The sequence below is a fragment of the Oscarella lobularis genome, chromosome 5 (assembly GCF_947507565.1).
Source record: "Oscarella lobularis chromosome 5, ooOscLobu1.1, whole genome shotgun sequence".
Classification (NCBI taxonomy): Eukaryota; Metazoa; Porifera; class Homoscleromorpha; order Homosclerophorida; family Oscarellidae; genus Oscarella; species Oscarella lobularis.
In genome coordinates, this window is record NC_089179.1 from 2,198,586 (window position 1) to 2,216,274 (window position 17,689).

A 17,689-nucleotide genomic window follows, 5' to 3' on the forward strand; every position below is an offset into this window, starting at 1 on the left:
ACTAGAAGACACAGACGACACATCAGAAGGTGGGGGTGGGGGCAAGTGAGAAAATTCTAAACTATCTAAATACTCTATATACTTATTACGATACAGCCCACGTCATCCCGTTCGTGACCGTCAATGTACGTCGACTTGTGCCCTGTCTGCCGAACTTCGAACCCAAGATGATGTAGAAACTTCCGGCTTGTCTCCGTTCCGATTGAGCAACGCAGAAAACCTAAACAAATAAATGAATAAATGAAAATCTTAGATAGTTATATCTGTTGAGATACCGTCATCTCTCTCCTGAATCATTTCGGGCAGAAGAGAGTCGTGGACGAACTGCCGGAAGTCGTTTACTGTCATGTGGAGCCCAATTTCTTGCTCGGCAGCAGAAGTCGTCGTCGTGCATGAGGCTGTCGCGCTGGTATTTTCCACGGCCATATTCGTCGAAGTCGCCCCTATTCGTGGAGTATTGCTGTCTCCACCGGCGAATTGTTCTTCCAGAACAAGACAAGAATGATCCGGCGACATTGGAAGCAGTTGTGGCGCTTGAACAAGGACGAAGCCTTTGGTAGAATTGGAAGAAAACGAGGTCGGTCTTTCTCAAATCGTCCCTACAAAGAGAACGCGCCCACTCTCCCAAACTACCCCATACTTCGTCGCCGGTGAATGGCACTTTAGCCACTTTGTCGTCGACGTCGTCATCTTTTTCTTCTCCATCTTCGCCGCCGTCTCTTTCGTCTTCGTCTCTTTCGTCTTCGTCTTTTTCGTCTCCTTCTTCGTCTGTCACCCAGCCGTCGTCGTCCGCGTCGTCCGGTTGAACCGCGATGGCTTCAGGCTCAAAGGCGCTGCCATCGGAGCGATCGACGATGTCGTCGATCATCGCGACGTCCGCGTGAACGACTGGGAGCTCCAGAGAGGGCGGTACTGGCGTCTAGGCAATGGAATCTAAGTCACACGAATGCTAATGAGCTTCTAATTCATCTCACCTGAGCAGGCGTGACCCGATCTTCAGGGTCGTCGCGCTGTCTCTTTGCTAGAGCCGCCCTCATCCGTTGCACGCTTGCGAGGTTCCTTTTCCGGAGTGTCCGGCCGCTTTTGAGATTAATATTTGAGAACATTCCACGTAAACGCAAGAGAACGAGAGAATCGCTAAGGAATCACCGTAACGCACTACTGTCTGTCCAGCTTCAGTTGGCCTATAAAAAAGCTTAATACGTCTGTTACGATCGTCGCACAAATGCGACCTTGGTACCACCGTAAAGCGCAAGACGAGGGCATTCGCGCTGTTTGCGTCGGAAATTGATATATACGACGGACGCAGTGATATAGCGTAGCGTGCGCATCAAAGGCGTGAGTGAACGAGATCTAATTATGTCATTAGTTGAACTCAGTTACTTATGACGTTTCTGTAACTCGATCTTGGATCAACAACTGCTCGTTGTGAATCTCGTCGCGTTTGTCTTCGGAACTATCGCTATCGCTCTCAGGTAAGCCTGTTGGCTCGTCTTCGCCTTCGGAGTCGGTTTCGTCGTCGTCGACGTTAAGGTGAACAACGAAGTCCTCAACCGCTTCTTCCTGGAGACCGTCAGCAACCCAGAATCGTTCTTCTTCGCTTTCCGTGTGCCGGCAAAATGCTTCCCACATAACCGGTAGAACGGCGGCGAAGCTTGCAGGCACCAGGTGTTTCAAATCAGCCAGCTTGAACGTCGTATTGTGCCTTCGTAGATACCCCTTAACCTGAGGCCAAGCCAGCTCGATTGGATTAAGTTCGCAATGTGCTACGGGGCTTCTTAGAACGGCGTGACCGTGGCGACGAGCAATTTCGTTCGTAACGAATTTTTTTATTGGTTGGGCTTTTTTATTTTTTCGAATAAATCTTTCTTTAGATCTCTTTAGTCCCAGTCAATAAAGTGTGCAGACAGCCAGTCCTGCATCACATTCTTCCGAGATGATTTTGTTGGAACTTTTTCAATCACTGAATTGTGATATGGTGCATTGTCCATAATAATGACAGAGTTTGGTGGGCAGTTGGGGATGAGCTTTACTTCGAACCACTCATTAAAGTGAGTTGAGTTCATCTCGTCGTGGTAATCACCACTATTTTTTGATCGAAACACCAGCGAACAATTTGGAATCCACCCGTCCTTCGAACCTGAAGAAAGTAATTCAGCATGATCATTATATCCCTGTATGAAATAGAGATTACCAGCATGGAGAATGATAAGTCTCTGTCCTCGCCCCGATGGACGTTTCCAACCACCCTTTCCTGATTCGTCTCACCAGATTCTCTCTGGGGACAATATGTGCATTGGCCCAGGTTTCATCAAGGTACGCAAGAGGTCGCCCTTCTCGTCGATACTTCTTTACTGAACGCGGAAATTTATGACGTTGATTAACAATTTCTCTTCTTTCGTAGACATATACTTTATCGTTTCTACGGCAATACTTGAAGCCCATATTTTTCAAAAGGAGAGACAGTGTCGACCGACCTCCGGGAAATACTCCTTTCTCCCTCAGTGCCTCCAAGAGAGTCCTAAGGGTAGGGTAATCCCGCCGTTCGTAAAACTGTTGAATTGTCTGCCTTATAGCAGCTCGATCGAAGTCATCAGGATTTATCCGTATCCGAGATTTGTGATACCTAACTCGCTTTTTAGGTGTGTTCAATCCGTCCTCTTTCTGTGAATTCCTTATGATAACGTCTAAGACTTCGGATGCCATAGCCAGTTGCTGCCTGCAATCGCTCCTCAATTTGGGTGACTACTATTCTCTTTTGTGGTGGCGTGTCTCGCTCCTCTTCCAGCCACTTTCGAACTCGCTCGATGAGCTGTCTCTCTCGGCATGTCGCTCGAACGCCTCTACGAGACATCGACAGTTTCTTTCGCGCTCGAGTACGCGCGCTAATGTACATGGCGACGAGTAACTATGGCTAGAAAGCCGATGAAAAGGACTCTCGCTTGGTGAATTTCGACGAATAAACGGCCACGCTGAAGCCAAACAAGAGTGGCGGCACGGTCGGAGGGAAATTTCTACGAACTACACTGGCAACTTCCGCGTACGTTGACGCCTCTTCCTAAATAACGGGTATGTAAACAATTACGCGCTCATCTAATAATAACATCCGGAGGCCAACTGAAGCTGGACAGATAGTAGGGCGTGACCAAGGAGACATATAGACATTCGGGACACCGACTAACGGTCGCGTACGTAATCAGCCAATGACAACGACGCATGTGACCGCTATGTTAAACTATGTTCTACGTACACGAACCCTACATCATCGGAATGCTACGGGACAGACGAGTCGAATGTCATCAGCTTCGATGTGGAACGAATGACGCGACCTCTAGCGCGCTTTAAAGACGGTCGCTTTATGCGTAAGTGCACTGTACGTCTTAAGGCGAAGATATCGCATATTTCTAACTCTACGACTTTGAATACCAATCCAAAGCCGATTGTCTCTATCACAATTCTCCTCTCGCCAACCCTGAACTCTTTCTCCACGTCTCGTCGTTCGAAGGAGCTCAGAGAGCTGTGGCGTTCGTCCACAATTCTTTCCCTCTTATGAGACGCCACAGTGACGACGCCTTGTCTTTTGTTCTTCCAAACGCGATTGTTTTTATTAGAGGAGTGTCATTTGAGTCATCTAAAGCAGATAAAAGAAGAGCCAGTGAAAGCTATACAGTAGAGGTAAAACCTCCTTTCCAAATATATAGTCTGCACGAAGCGCATCTGTTTTCTTCCTTTTCATATTTCTGCGATTAATAAGCCGCAGTACAAACACCCCACTCTTTGAATTGTAATATTTATTATAGGCTGGGTGGCAGTGGCCGTCAAGATCATGACAGGAAAAAGGGAAAGAGGTCTAAATTCCTACACCTTTGCATGGTCCTTCCTATAATCGATACCCCTAAAAATGAAGATAACTGTCCATACCACTCCGTCACTCAGTGACACTCGTCAACCGCCAGTAGAGCTACCTTTTTGCGAAGGCCTTCATCCATAACTTTTTTCCAAGATGAAAAAAAGGACACTCAAGTTTCAGGTCACTCAGGTTACAGGTAAACCGTCAAAAAATCTGTGTACGTCCAGTTGTCAAACTTACAGTGTCAAGCTGTAGTAATGAAATCCGCTGAAAGTGCATCTACCTCTTGCGGATGCAGTAATGGTGTTGCACCTTTGCAATCAGTTTTTCTACCTAAGCGAACGTAGTAGCTGCAGCAATGTCATATTTACTACTTTTAGGTGAAACACCTGCTCTTCTATCAACTCATCGAAACCGAAAATTGTTTTTAAAATTGGCAACAAGGCCGCTTAGCACGTTATTTCCGCTTAATCGACCTTAATATGACGTTTCCTAGAACAATTTCCTACTAAATTAATGAACATTCTATATCATTATTTTTTACTTGAAGGGCTTTATTGCTTCTGATTTTCCTTCCTCGTTTGCTCTTCGATGACGTGTCGTACATACATCATCAGACGCTGGGGACGCTTAAGAATATGTTATAGATATATTCTAATAATATTGGTTTTGCTTGGGTAATTGTATTCCCGCTTAGCAAAGGAGGAACAGACGTCAATTGCTCCTCTTGGAAGATAGTAGGATATAGTGATCCTCTGGGGGCGATGAGACGACGAGCTTGGAAAGACCGTTTCCGGTCAAAATTCGGTACTTCGGCCCGCGTCATGCAAATAGATGGTTCTCTCGTCTAAGAATATTCTCACGTAGATCACGTGGGGATGAATTTTCACCAGATGCTTCTCTCCTTTTCTCTTGGTTGGTACGTTGCGTAAACGCGAGCACTTGCCTTAATTAACAATACCAGAATAATGTTTAGAGCGAAGATCAATATTTTTTGATAAGGTAGAAACTATCCCTGATGTAGCTAAGTTGATTTTAACGATAGGTGAGGTATGAATCACTTGGGCAGACAGAAAGTTAAACCCCCAGAGCCGCTAAATGAGGATTTTTATGAAGCTTTTAAAAAAATAATAATTGCGTTCTGACCTCCTCAGGGTTTTGGATGATGTGTTGTTGTGTATGATAATCTAGGGATCCGTGTTCACAGAAATTCTTTTTGGCTTTATTAATTTTCAGCACAATGGCTGGAGTAGGGTCCTCTCTGAGTTGTTGATATACTCGTAGATCTTGTAGGTGGCAGCATAACCTTTTTTGTAATTGAAAGTATCTTCAATTACAGTACAGGAACCTTTAACTGCTTTTTGATTACTAAGTTTTTGTAGGATGCTAACTTTTTGAGTGTTTGTCATTCCTGGGGTGTAACATTAAGGCGGGGTCTCTTTGGCTTCCTTCCCAGGATTTGGCTTTGTAAGGAAGTAATATATCCCTCCAGTTTAGTTTAGTGTTTTTTACCTTACTAGCCGTGTGCGCCCGTCTTCGACGGGTATATAAATGTGTTTACGTACTAATTAATGTTGTGTGCTTGTTTTGTAATCCCAGACGACATTAGCAGAGAGGAGAGAACCTCTTCGCCGGTGTGGTCTGGGAACCCGTACACGAGAGGTCCTGATTTGCACCGCCACGGTGAGGGTAGTCGTGAGTTGTGGCGTGATACCCAGACCACACCAGCGAAGAGGACATCCACGCTGGATATAACGGACACACAGATGATCGCGCACCTTCACCGTAATCTTGGCCCAAAAATGTTTAAGTCTAATTGTCGCCGCTGGTATTGGAGGTGTAGGGTTTAGAGCAGAAATTTAGCGTAAACAATAATTAACATTTGGACTTCAAGTTTTGTCTGATTGTGAAAGAATGTTTATTTTGTCGGCACGTCGGGGCTGCCTACTCTGGAGTAGCCTGGTCGCCAGACGCTCTCAAGAACACCCCTATAACGGTGTCCCAGAGAGGGTCTGGTACGGCTCCTCCCACTTTCACGCCCACTATGACGAGGGGGGACAGCGTCGCTAAACACTAGTAAACAGACGTTAACACCGCAAAGAACCTACAAGAAGCAGAGAGCCAGTCCCGATGCTTACTGCAGTTCCAATACGCACACTACCATTCCCTTTTCGATCCCGTTGTTGAGGCCTCCTTTCTCCTGTATGCGGGGTTGCCGCTGACGGAATGGAAGAAAGTACGACCTCCTGCAACGTTACTGCGACCGAACTGGTCGACTTTCTGTGTCTAAAATGGTGCGAACTAGTTGAAAAGAAGAATACGCTTTTAGTTCTGCGCGCAGGTTGAGGATTACATATCAAGTTTCGAAAAATATCGTTCTTCGTAGCAGTGGCTGGTCTTGTGGAAGCACTCAATTATTTCCTTTCAGCATTATCTGATGTCCTAGCGCCTTTGAACGGTTCCGAGGTTGGAAAGTTCGTTAGGCGAGCGTTTGGCGATGCAGTAGAGCGCAAACGACAGAGAATCAAGCGATCGGACTCACAGCAGTTGTGATCTTCGCGCCTACGTCTGCGTTGGGTTACGGCCTGCTGAGGACGTTGATGATGCGGCTCTACAGGGCCTTGAATTAGAGAAAGCTTTTATCCTTGGAAATACAGAAAGATAGAACTCGAATACTACAGGTGCGACTCCAGGAGGAAATGAAACGAAGACATGCAGCTGAAAGTGAATTACACACGCTAAGGGAGTCGGTCGGCACTCTCGGACTCACTTGCTGTGTTTCAAAACGAAGTTGCCAGACTTTCCACCCATGAAGACGCCCATCTGTCTGACGGAGGTAGTGTACTAAAATGGTTACACAGTGTGACGCTTGGGTCTCTGAGTGACCGAATGGAGTATTATGCACCTCGTTTACATCGTCTCTTGGTGATGAAGGGGCGCGAAGTACACGAGTCATCACTACGCAAGGTTCGCGGAGTTGCAGCCCTCTCCATTTTAGCAAAATCTTCGAATCCTAGAAGCAAAGAACTGCAATTGCTAGAAAGCTTGATTATTGTGGCACGGGCTTCTCAGAAGCAGGTCATTGTGTCCTTAAATCGATTAGGACTTTGCCTGAGCTATACCCAGACAAAGGAGTGGATAAAACGAATTGCGTCGTATCACGGAGACTGTTCTCGGTACAGCGAAGGAGAGTGGATTCTTGTCTTGTCTTTGACAACGTTAACTTCTTTAAGAAGACACGGCGCGAGAGAACGGATAGAAGCAGCCAATCCTGGGACTACACCAGCAGACTTGCAGTTTGGGTATCTCGTCGTCCAGACGAGACAACAATGGAAAATGATCGACCGCAGCGTTTGCATTCGTCCGTTTTGCCGCACGATCTTTTGCCTAAAATGGAAGATGAATCGGCCTTCTTTCGTCGAGCAGTTTTAGCTGTATTGCAAGTGGTAACGCGTAACTTTGATTTCTGTGCGCACCTGGAGTCCTGCGTCGTTGACGAAAGATCGGATTACGTAGCCACAGCTACAGAAATTCATCCTTTCGCTCTCCTTGATATAGACGAGAGTTTCATTGACAACAATATTGAAATTCTGCTAAAACCAGCAAAAGATGTCAAATAGAACGACGAGGAGCAGAAATACGTAGTTGGAGACCAGGCCTCCTGTACGACAGTAAGAGGAGCAAAGCGTCGACGAATAGATGACGTTTCAGCTCTTGAGAGGCTGAAGTGGGCATGCGAGGTGCCCGGAGACTTTCGCTTTTTATGGGAATGTCTGAACGTTGTCTTCATTCTTTTTTGGGGAAAGTCCACCGATCAAACGTCACTATTGCATTTTAGAGATGCATTAAAGAGAACGTCCGTTGACAAGGAGGCAAAACGCTTCCAGGCAGCGGACGAATTCTTGCATGACGTCCTAACTGGAACACTATTGTCTAGTCTACTGTCCTTCCCAGGCGCGGATCTAGAAATGACGGAAAGGAGGGGTTGTAATTTGTTCGCGCGAAAAAATTTTTGACCACGCCCATTTTCAGGACGGCCACGCCCACACAAACAAGGTTTATAATTAATTGTTTTATTTTTGCTCATCGAAAAGGGATTTAGCGAACATCCTTCTAGGGTTAGTGCTAACAAAACGTTGGCAAACATCCTCGACTGGTATGACGACTTCATAGTGTATGGCGATGGCTGCAAGGTCGGACATTCTGTCTTCGCCCATCGTCGATCTCGTGTACGTCTTGAGTCTTCTTAGAAGCGAAAATGACCTCTCAGCTTCTGCACTTGAAATTGGCAAAGTGCAGCCAATGATTAGTAAGGCATGTATGTTTGGAAAAGTGTCGGCATCGCAAACGCCTAACGTTTGTAGCAGATTGCTTGGTAATCTGTCCTTTGCCTTGCTTTTCCACAGGTCTTGCCATCGCAATAATTCGTTCGGCAGTGATGCAGGGAAAGGCATGTCGTTTGTCCAGGGCCTTAGGTGCTCCCTCGTACTTTCGCGGTCAAGCTGTGAGTCAGCAATAATGATGACAGGAACTAGTTGGAAAAACCCAACAACACGACTGTCCTGGGAGAACCGCTCATCCAGCTGTTGAGACAGCGCGTCTAACAGCGGAATAGCAACATTTCTTTTGTAGTGCTCTTTAGCGCTTTCACTCGGTACGTTGCTTCGATGCTGCGACCATGAGACTCAGACTCTTCGTTCAGACAGGGAACCATTTCCAGTTCATCAGATGGTGCGGTTAGAGAGATGTCTTTTCGGCGACTCAAGCTGCCTGCCCAGCAGTTCTCAGAATAAGAGTACTATTGCCTAGCAAAGCATAGCCTTCCGCACCATCACGTTCTGTTTGTTTTCTCTGAAACATCGACACGATTGATTGGTACTGCAACCGCTTCGATTCCTTAGAAGGACGTTCCGTCATACTAAATCCGTTCTTTAGCGCGCGCCTGCTTTGGTGAACTTCTCCTCTTAGCGTACGTGGACACCGTGCAAAATTATTTAATTAAAAATTATTCCCCGGAAGAGCAGTAAGAGCCTCTCAATATCAAAGCCATCAACTTTCTGACCAGTTGCGGGGGCGTGGCTTCGCCTATCAAAGGGGGCTTGCAACCCAGGAACCCCCTCTGGATCCGCCACTGCTTCCTCGACATTGCATCCATCAAAGAAAAGCCTCAAGAAGTTAAACGAGCAACAGTGGACTTCCAGTGGTTGCTGAAGAAAGCAGAGTATTTTGTTCGCGATTTTATTTCAATACCGACTGATTGGCAAGCGGCAACACGTGACGATGTCTTCAATCGCCAGAGATCATTTTTGCACACCGCTCCTGTACTGGGACCTACGAAATGCAATTCGGCATGAGAAGGGCCCAGTTATTGTCAGCCACTGGCAGTGGTGGATGGTGCTGTTTCTGGCTGCAAAACGTTCCAACTACAGCCGAGCAGCCAATTTTTGGCTAATTTGAAATCAAATTTTTCAGAGAGATTAGCATATATAGCAACGGAAAATAGAACTGTGAGTTTTTCCGGAAGAGTGGGAAAAGGAAAACCGCTTGATATGGCAATCGAGCATCACAAACTCATCTTGAAATCCGCATTAAGATCTTCTGCTGGTTAAACGAAAAAGGAACACTTCACAACTATTAGTCTGTCATCGCAGGAATTGCAGGAAGCGGCTGGTATTCTTGACAGAGACTTATTTCTGCCCCTGTCTCGTGGTAGTCACAAAGTACCTGAGAACGGAAACGACGTCGCCGAAGTCTCGTCATTGTTACAGAAAATGTATTTAAAAAATTCCTGGGAGGCGCATTCATGGAAAAAGCGAGCTGTACAAGCCGCCTTTTTCAGCTGCAATGGAGATTGCGGTAGGACGACAGTGGATCAGGCAATATCTTCAAAAAACTAGGACTTCAGTGGATGATGTCAGCGACTTCGACATGACGCAGGCACACCCAAACATTGAGGATATTGAAGACTTTGGAGTCTAGTGTTGCTGACAGGTTTCGTTATATATTAAAAATTTTGAACGTCTTTTAATGGAGACAGCGGAGCTACAGTGTCTATGATTTGAAGTACTCTAGGAGCAATACTTCGTGCAACGTACATCTCTAGTAAGTCTTCTACTGATGGCAATGTACTACATTTTTTTATTATGGTGTCAATTAGGTTGAGAGAAAGAAAGAATTCCGAGCCTCCCAATACGAAACCTTGGCTACATGCACTCTTCTGCTCTCTGGTACAACAGTTTTTCTTGCATAGTAATCTTTGCCTGTTTAGTGACCAATCGACGTCTTTTCTTTCGTCGATTCGGGTCTTGAGGTACGTCTCGAACTCGACGTCTACGCGGAGGTTCATTCGGACGCTTACTGTCACTGGAAAACTGTTGACAGACGGAGCAGCAACTAACAGGGTCAGCGATTGGAAGATCTTCGTCTGATTCCAAACAGTCCGTACCATATACTCCCTCAGACACACCTCCCCACCAGCCAACGTTTTCATGTGTATGTCAATGCCATCAAGTTCTCCCGGAGAATTTAGAGCTTAGCAGTTAGCATTTGCCTAGGATCGCCTAACTTAACTTCGCCTATACAACGCGAACTTTGTAACCACGCAGGAGGTGCTTTCTACGCTTTAATAAGATGAAGAGCTGTTATCTAAGCTCTTTTTTACTTGTGTTGATAATCCTGAGGCTGAATCGCCTCATGTACGGGCCTACAAGTTTGTACCGCAGGAACAAACTTGGACGCAAAATGGCGTCCGTAATATCACGTGAAGGCTTCAAGTGCTCTAAGTTGGCGCAGCTTTCTCTCTATATATACGGCTCTGCGTTAGTCTAACCGTTGGAGTCTTGCGAGGAACCCAGATATAACCGGTTGACCCTTAACGTTACCGAAGCGGCAATGTCGGGCCAATGCAGCTGTTGCCTTTAGAGTGTCCGGTTATTCTACAGAAGATGCAAACGATCCTCCGGTCCAGTTATCGCCCTGGTCCATTTGCGTCGTGACGGGCCTACTGTTTGGCAATGAAATCTATTATAGTACAAAATGGCAAAGTTGGAGTGTGCACAGGAACTTGTGTGTCAGAACAAAGGAGTTGAATTCTTATAAATTTTATCTCCCTGATTTTGTCTCATGGGTTCAATAGCGGCAAAGTCGGCTTGGTTCAATTGCAGAGTTCTGGAGAATTAACTGGGGCGCTTCATTAGAAGGAGTAAGGGTGCGCCGATTTTAGTTGTGAGTCTAGCTGCAGGACGGCATGCCATACCTGTAGAAGCGAGAGACCTAATTTGTGCAATACGTATGATAATGAACGGCGTCGCTATTTTCAGTGGTGGTATCTTTAGATAGGTAGAGTTAGTTAGTGTTTGTTTGGTATTTGGTAGAGTGGTATTGATATGTGAAGGAAGATTCGCAGTAGTTTGCGTTCTATCGCAGTGAGAAGTGACTGAGCAAATGGCATTCTGAGTGACTGGTCTGTGGGTTTTCGGTGAACTGCTTGCTGAGCAGTGCCTGAGTTTGATTTCCAGAACTTATGAACGGAAAGTGTTGTCTAAGGCTTGTCTGAGTCAATAGCTCTTTCTCGTTCTTTCTCAGTAAGTCTTTGGCTCTTCTCGAGCTCGTCGTTTGCTCTTGGCGGCGAGAAGAGTCCAGAACAGTGGCCGAGCGAGTTATTCAAACAAAGAACATAAGGGACAACAACGCAAACCCCACGCGTCAGAGCGAACCCCCGAGGGCCCCTCGGAGAAACGAACCAAACGTAAACACACTCGACCGTTCGGCAAAGAGGCTCGCGGATCGGCGCGACGATCGGAAGCGGAACGGCGGCAAATAAGGCGGACAAAGATCGGCGAGAAGGCGTGTTCCGACAGTCTTCATCTACGACAATTCGCCTCTTTTTTCGAACGGGGAATCATTCGCATATCGTTCGCCAGCTCGGAGCCCACGATTCCTTGGCTAAGCCGTCAAGAAGAAGATGTTTATTCGACTTCATCATCTGGAAAAAAGCTCGTACGACTCAAAAAATATCTATTACGCCGACCGAATACAGTTTCTAGAATCTTAGCGTGCTTAGACCCCTAGCCTCATTTGAGTATCGATACATTCTAAAGGAAAGTTTAGGCGTGCAAGGGTGTCGTGGTTTAGAATTATTAATGGGCCTTTGGCGTTAAGTACAGTTGAATGCGGTCCTTTTGTACGAAGGTCCGTACTGAGGTAAATTGTTTTAGAAGATCGAAGAGGTGTACGACAGAAAGGAAGGCCTTTGTGTGGAATGGAATTTTTATTGGTGGTTAGTACGCGTTGTGAGATCTTTACGATTGTAGTCTTTTTCAAGTGTTTTTTTATTTAATATTCAATAGGGTTCGTGTATGGCGCTAGAACAGTGTCAAAAATAATAAACCATACGAATGAATGAGTGATAGGAATAAACCATAGCTATGAGACATGGGAATGAAACATAGAAACATACCTATGAAACATACCTATGAATCATAGCTGTGAATCATAGCTATGAATCATAGCTATGAAACATAGCTATGAAACATGGCTATGAATAAAGAAACATAGTGAAGAAGAAAGAAAGAATGTGAGGAATGCAGCGTACGCAAACCGTGCAAGCTCAGTGCCGACGCTTCTCTCTATCGCAAAGGTTCAGTTCCAAGTCTTTTCACGCTTCACTTTCCGTGATTTAGCAACTATTTTTCATTATTCGCTACTGTTAATCCTGTCAATTCTTTTGCTATAGACATAAAGAAAGAAAAAAATTCCAAACGAGGTGCATCATTAGTCAAAGCGCTTGAAGCTGGATTTAAGGAGATAAAGCTCCGAGTTGTAGATCTCGGCGAAGAAGAAGAGGACGCTGAACCGAGCCAATCGTCCGATATTGGAGATGCAGGCGAACCGGGCGCAATGTTCGATCCGGGATCTATGTTGAAAAGTGGCTCTTCAAGCGACAGCCGTAAGCTCTTCTCTTCGTCTCCTCTTTCCTGGCAAGAGCAGCGTAAGCTGTTTGGATTAAAAGGCAAAGGTTACGGACGCAAAAGTCGGCCAGCTTTGGAAAAAAAGGAAAACAAAAGCTCCTCTGTCCTCCTAGTGCGAGCCGCGGATGGACGCACAAATTTCTATGTCTTCGGGGCTGTCACACTGTAAAGGCTCCACGCGGAAAAGAAAAGGATATCCTTCGGAGAATCGGAGAATGAGTTTCGATGAAAGAGATACTGCTCAGAGCATTTCCACCACTTTCTGAAGCCGGCGGTTATACCCTAATGGTGACAGATGTTGAACAAGGAAGTTGACGCTTGTTTCCATTTGCACCTCCCCACCATGTGCCAAATTTGAAAGAAACATGCAAGGAACAAATCATATATTTTTGCCCACTGCATAAATCCATTGTCGCGCGTGAATCCAAAGAAGAGGAGGACGTCAATTTTGAAACATGCCTCACTTGCGAAAAGCGAATGCTCATGTCCGAATTAGCCAAACATATTCTCAATATGTTCTGCCTCACCCGTTGATCTGACTACGGAAAGTCAATGTTCTACGGACAGCTATTATCTGCCCGGTTCATCGACAGACCGTTCTGGCAACGAAAGCCTGCAGGAGGTATGACATACTAACTATAATAATTTTGTGATCAATCAGCGCAACTTTTAATTAACAGAGGCGAGCCATCGTCAGAGCTCAAGATGTAGCTTATGCTTGTTCACTTGTCGCAGACGAGCAGAAGGTTTGTTTATGTATATGAGAAATTACCATTTCAAACAGTTCATGAATTAGGACGTAAAGCGCGAAAGACAGAAAATCATGCTTCGGTATTTAATTATTGTTTGTAACCCTAATACTAAACGAGCAAGCAGTTGTCGTTAGCGAAAAAAGAATAGAACTTGAGGGTACTTGAAAAGCGCCAGTTCACACCTGTTTTGTCCGTAGTTCGTGCGCGAACAGAAAGCAACCATTTCCTCCTTTCTCGCTGAAGAGCCGTTGCAATCTGAGTACGACACAGTCATTGTTAAAGTGCGCCTTCCTAACGATCAGCATATTATGCAACGTTTTTCGGGAAACGACGACACCTTCAAGTAATGTCAGAAACATTTGCTTGTCTTTCCCGAGAAAATTAGCATTTGTAGGAAATTCTTTTCTGGGTTGGGTGTGACTCGTGTGTGAAAAGCATTGACAGCGTCGTATTTCCAGCAAGATAAATCGGGGTCGCCCGAAATTGATTCCGCGTAGAGATTACGCAAAGAGCCTTCTGGAGTGTTTTGATGGCATGACGAATATCAGTCTTGTTGCAACAGAAGTACGATTTTGTGTTACATTGAATTACACGAATAAATCTGCATTATTTATACCGTTGAAAACGAAACCGCTATAGAAAGGTGAAGGATAAGAATGGCGAAACAGGAAGAGGGAGAAAGACGTGCAAGTTTTTTGAAGACCTGGACAAGGTTCTTGGCCACCGGCCGGCGACTTGTCCACCTATTCTTTTGGAGAGTTTGGGTACGGGGGAAGAAGAGGAGGAGGAGGTCGAGGAGGAAAACAGAGAAGTCGAGGAAGATGCATGTTTGAGAGAGATCGAAAGAGAGGAAGAAGAGGAGGAAGATCGTAGTAGAGGAAAGGAAAAGGAAAACAGTAGGAGAAAAAAGGGAAAAGGGCTGAAGAGAAATCGGGAAGATAGGCTGGCGGGAGTATTCACGGAGACGATGAAGGACATGTGGGAGGGAATGATGAGAGCTGAGGAGGAGCAAGAAGAGAAAAGAAGGGCGTACGAGAAAGAGAAGGCACGCGAAGAGAGAGCGTATAAGGAGAGGAGAAGGAGCGAAGAGAGAGAGTTTCAGCTGCGATTGATGCAGATCATGATGGAAGGTCAGCAGCAGAGGCAGCAGGAAAGTCAGCTTTGCTGTCCCAAAACTCTCACCACCATTAAAATATTCATAGATAGCTAGATAAGGGAAATATTAGATTTATATATTATATTAATATACCATGGGTAATATTATACAATATTATATAGCATGTTAGTTATATACACATATACATATGTGTATAGTTATATACACATACGTATGTGTATATATATAAGTAAATACATATAACTTATATTATAATATAAACCTAATAATCATTTACAAAGTACCTTGCTAAGGCAGCGCGAATTGAAGCAGCACCTTCCAGCCCTTCCTCTCCGTTGAGCTGTCCTGCTGGCTGCACAAACGCCGTCGACTCGTCCTGCTCGTTCTGCCATGCCTCGTCCAGTCCCTCGCCGTGAATCTCACAGATATTGTGAAGTACGCAGCAGGCAGCGATGATTGACGGTGCGTTGCAGGTAGCGACGTCCATCGTTTTTCTAAGTCGACGCCAGCGTGCCTTCAGCCTCCCAAAGGCATTTTCAACGACGATTCGTGCGCTTGACAGCCGATAACTAAATATTTTCTGAGAGTCTGACATCTCAGATCCGTGCACAAATGGTTTCATTAACCACGAAAGCAGTGGATAGGCGGAGTCACCAATTAAATATAGAGAGATTCTGCAGCCTTCGATGTCACGCGGATCTTCTTTACCCAGAATGACTCCCGCTTCAGCCAATCGGTAAAGCTTTGAATTTCCAAAAACTCTTGCGTCGTGGACACTTCCAGGCCAGCCCGTACAAATATCCCGGAAAAGATAATTGTGATCAACCACCGCCTGTAGAATCATTGAGTACCACCCCTTTCGATTGCAGTAGTCCGTGTGATTCAGTGCCGGGGGTGTCACAGGAATGTGACTCCCGTCGATTGGGCCCGCACACTGAGGGACCCCGAATCGTTCCAAAAACCCCTCTATGACGTCTCGTAGTCTGCTTCCATTCGGAAACGTAATGTACTGCCGCATAAGGACAGACACAATCGCCTTCGACGTTTCCTGGACAATATTGCAAACTGTCGATCGACCAATTCCAAAAAGGTGAGCTAGTGTCCGGTATTCGGCCATCGTCGGTAAAAACCACAGCGTCACTCCAACTCTTTTTTCGACGCTAACGGCCTGTCGCATTCGAGTATTTTGCCGGTTAATTCCTCCCCTCAGCTAACTAAATTTCTGCATACAATGCAGTTTAGTATAAATCAATTTATTTTACCTGATTGCAGACGTAAAGAAAAGTCTCTCGACTCATCCTAAAATTCCGTTTCCACGCGTCGTCGTCGAACGTTTCCCAGCACACGTAGTTCCAGAAAGAAGGTCTGGGCGGTTGAAATTTAGCCTGAAAGAGAGCTAGACCAAAAGAACACGCACCTCGGCAACGTCCATGCCCGTCTCCTTCGTAACTGCGACGAGAAGAGCGAAAGAATGTTCGCTAGTGATGCAGCGAATAGAACGAAAGCTCGTCGCCGTCTCCTTCGACGCTCTATTCGCATCGCACCGCCCGAGTCTCGTCGACAGTTCGTTCGAAAGCGCTCCGAAGAGAAGAAAGCAAAGAACGTTTGCAAATCCATGAAGAAAAAGGCGATAGTCGCGAATGAATGAAGGAATGCGCGCCCTAACTTCAATTTCTTTCATATATTATTATAGGGTAACAATGTGCTGAAAGAAGAGGTTCATTTTTGTAAAAAAAGGCAAAAACGATAAAGAAAAAAATTGGCCAATCGGTAAAAGCAACGTGTGTGAACGGAGATCGCAGTAACCGTACCGTACCGTACCGTACCGAGTACGGTACGGTACGGTACAGTTAGCGCGAGTGTGAACGCACTATTAGACACTAAAAACAGCATTTTTTGATGAGATTGGACTCCGAAGATCATCAGGCAATATTGACTAAGGTAAAATGTATTTCTCTTAAATAGTAAGATAGAAGAAGCAGGCAGGCATTACAAAAGTGACTACGTAGTATGAAAATATTCCGCGAACAGAATTTGAATGACGCGCCTTTTAAGCGCGCGCTAGCGGATTGGAAACTTATGCTGAGAAGAACTGTAGTAAGGCGGGGTTGACAGCATCGTGGGCTTGCATTTCCCTCCATCTGCACCATTGTGGTATTGCACGCCCGAAACAGGGCCGTCTTCTGCTAAACGACACCCACTGGACTAATTTTTAGTGTAGCCTCCAAATTTGCGAAGGTATGCTTGCACTGCGTCCGACGACAACTCAGGAAACTTTTCTACGTTCGCCGTCCACCCAGGGTTCTTCGGTGGAGGCAAAAGGTTGTACGCAGGAGCGGGAGCGACGTTTACGGCTTGCACCTCAGCATCAAGCTCTTTCTCCTTCTGCGTCATTTCCATTAAGGCGATAACACGAGCCAATACATCATCACGATTTCCAGAACGACCAACCGTCGAGTGATTTACTCGCAGCCACGTCTTCATTTGCTGCACCGTCCATGAACGAGGATCAGCCATATGAACGTTAGAGGAACGCGAAGCGTGGTCGAACCGGTTGATATGAAATAGAGGACGCGCAACACACTCGAAAACACCGTATAAAACATCTACAGCCGTATGGCAACGTTATCTTTCGGAAAGGAGCCGTACCGTCCGCCTTTGGTGGATCACCTGGGCCAACGGACGAACATCCAGGCTCGCGGAGCGCTTTGGCGATGGTCCCTGAAGGTGTAGTATTGCATACGTCTAGGTGGCTTCTTACCCGAGTCTGTTTCTACGGCGCAAATTTGCCCTCTTCTGATTCCAAGATGCCGGCGATGCTCGACGGAAGTCCCGATTTTGCAGCGAGATCACCTCAAGGCGGACAAGCGACCCAAGCAGTAGTAAGTCCAACCCTCGCCCAGCTTCTTACCTAAAACCCGGCGGCTCTACGACGAACAGTCTCCACTCCAGAAAGGATCTTCTGAGCCACCTCCCTTAATTTAATAGAGCACTTGCGTTT

At 45.9% G+C, this 17,689-nt stretch overlaps 2 protein-coding genes and 1 pseudogene across 2 annotated transcripts; all 3 read right to left on the bottom strand.

Annotated features, from left to right (window-relative positions):
• Nucleotides 1-1,383: 1,383 nt before the first annotated feature.
• On the bottom strand, nucleotides 1,384-2,518 carry LOC136187350 (uncharacterized; annotated as a pseudogene).
• Nucleotides 2,519-7,923: 5,405 nt separating this feature from the next.
• Nucleotides 7,924-13,304, bottom strand: LOC136187351 (52 kDa repressor of the inhibitor of the protein kinase-like). Its single transcript, XM_065974931.1, has 2 exons — nucleotides 13,284-13,304; nucleotides 7,924-8,520 (listed from the first exon to the last, which is right to left on the bottom strand). Exons 1-2 carry the CDS (start codon nucleotides 13,302-13,304, stop codon nucleotides 7,924-7,926), a joined length of 618 nt encoding a protein of 205 aa, XP_065831003.1.
• A 1,646-nt stretch (nucleotides 13,305-14,950) lies between these two features.
• Nucleotides 14,951-17,205, bottom strand: LOC136187352 (uncharacterized). The gene is made up of 3 exons (XM_065974932.1): nucleotides 16,972-17,205; nucleotides 15,951-16,073; nucleotides 14,951-15,856 (listed from the first exon to the last, which is right to left on the bottom strand). Exons 1-3 carry the CDS (start codon nucleotides 17,203-17,205, stop codon nucleotides 14,951-14,953), a joined length of 1,263 nt encoding a protein of 420 aa, XP_065831004.1.
• Between the last annotated feature and the right edge of the window lie 484 nt (nucleotides 17,206-17,689).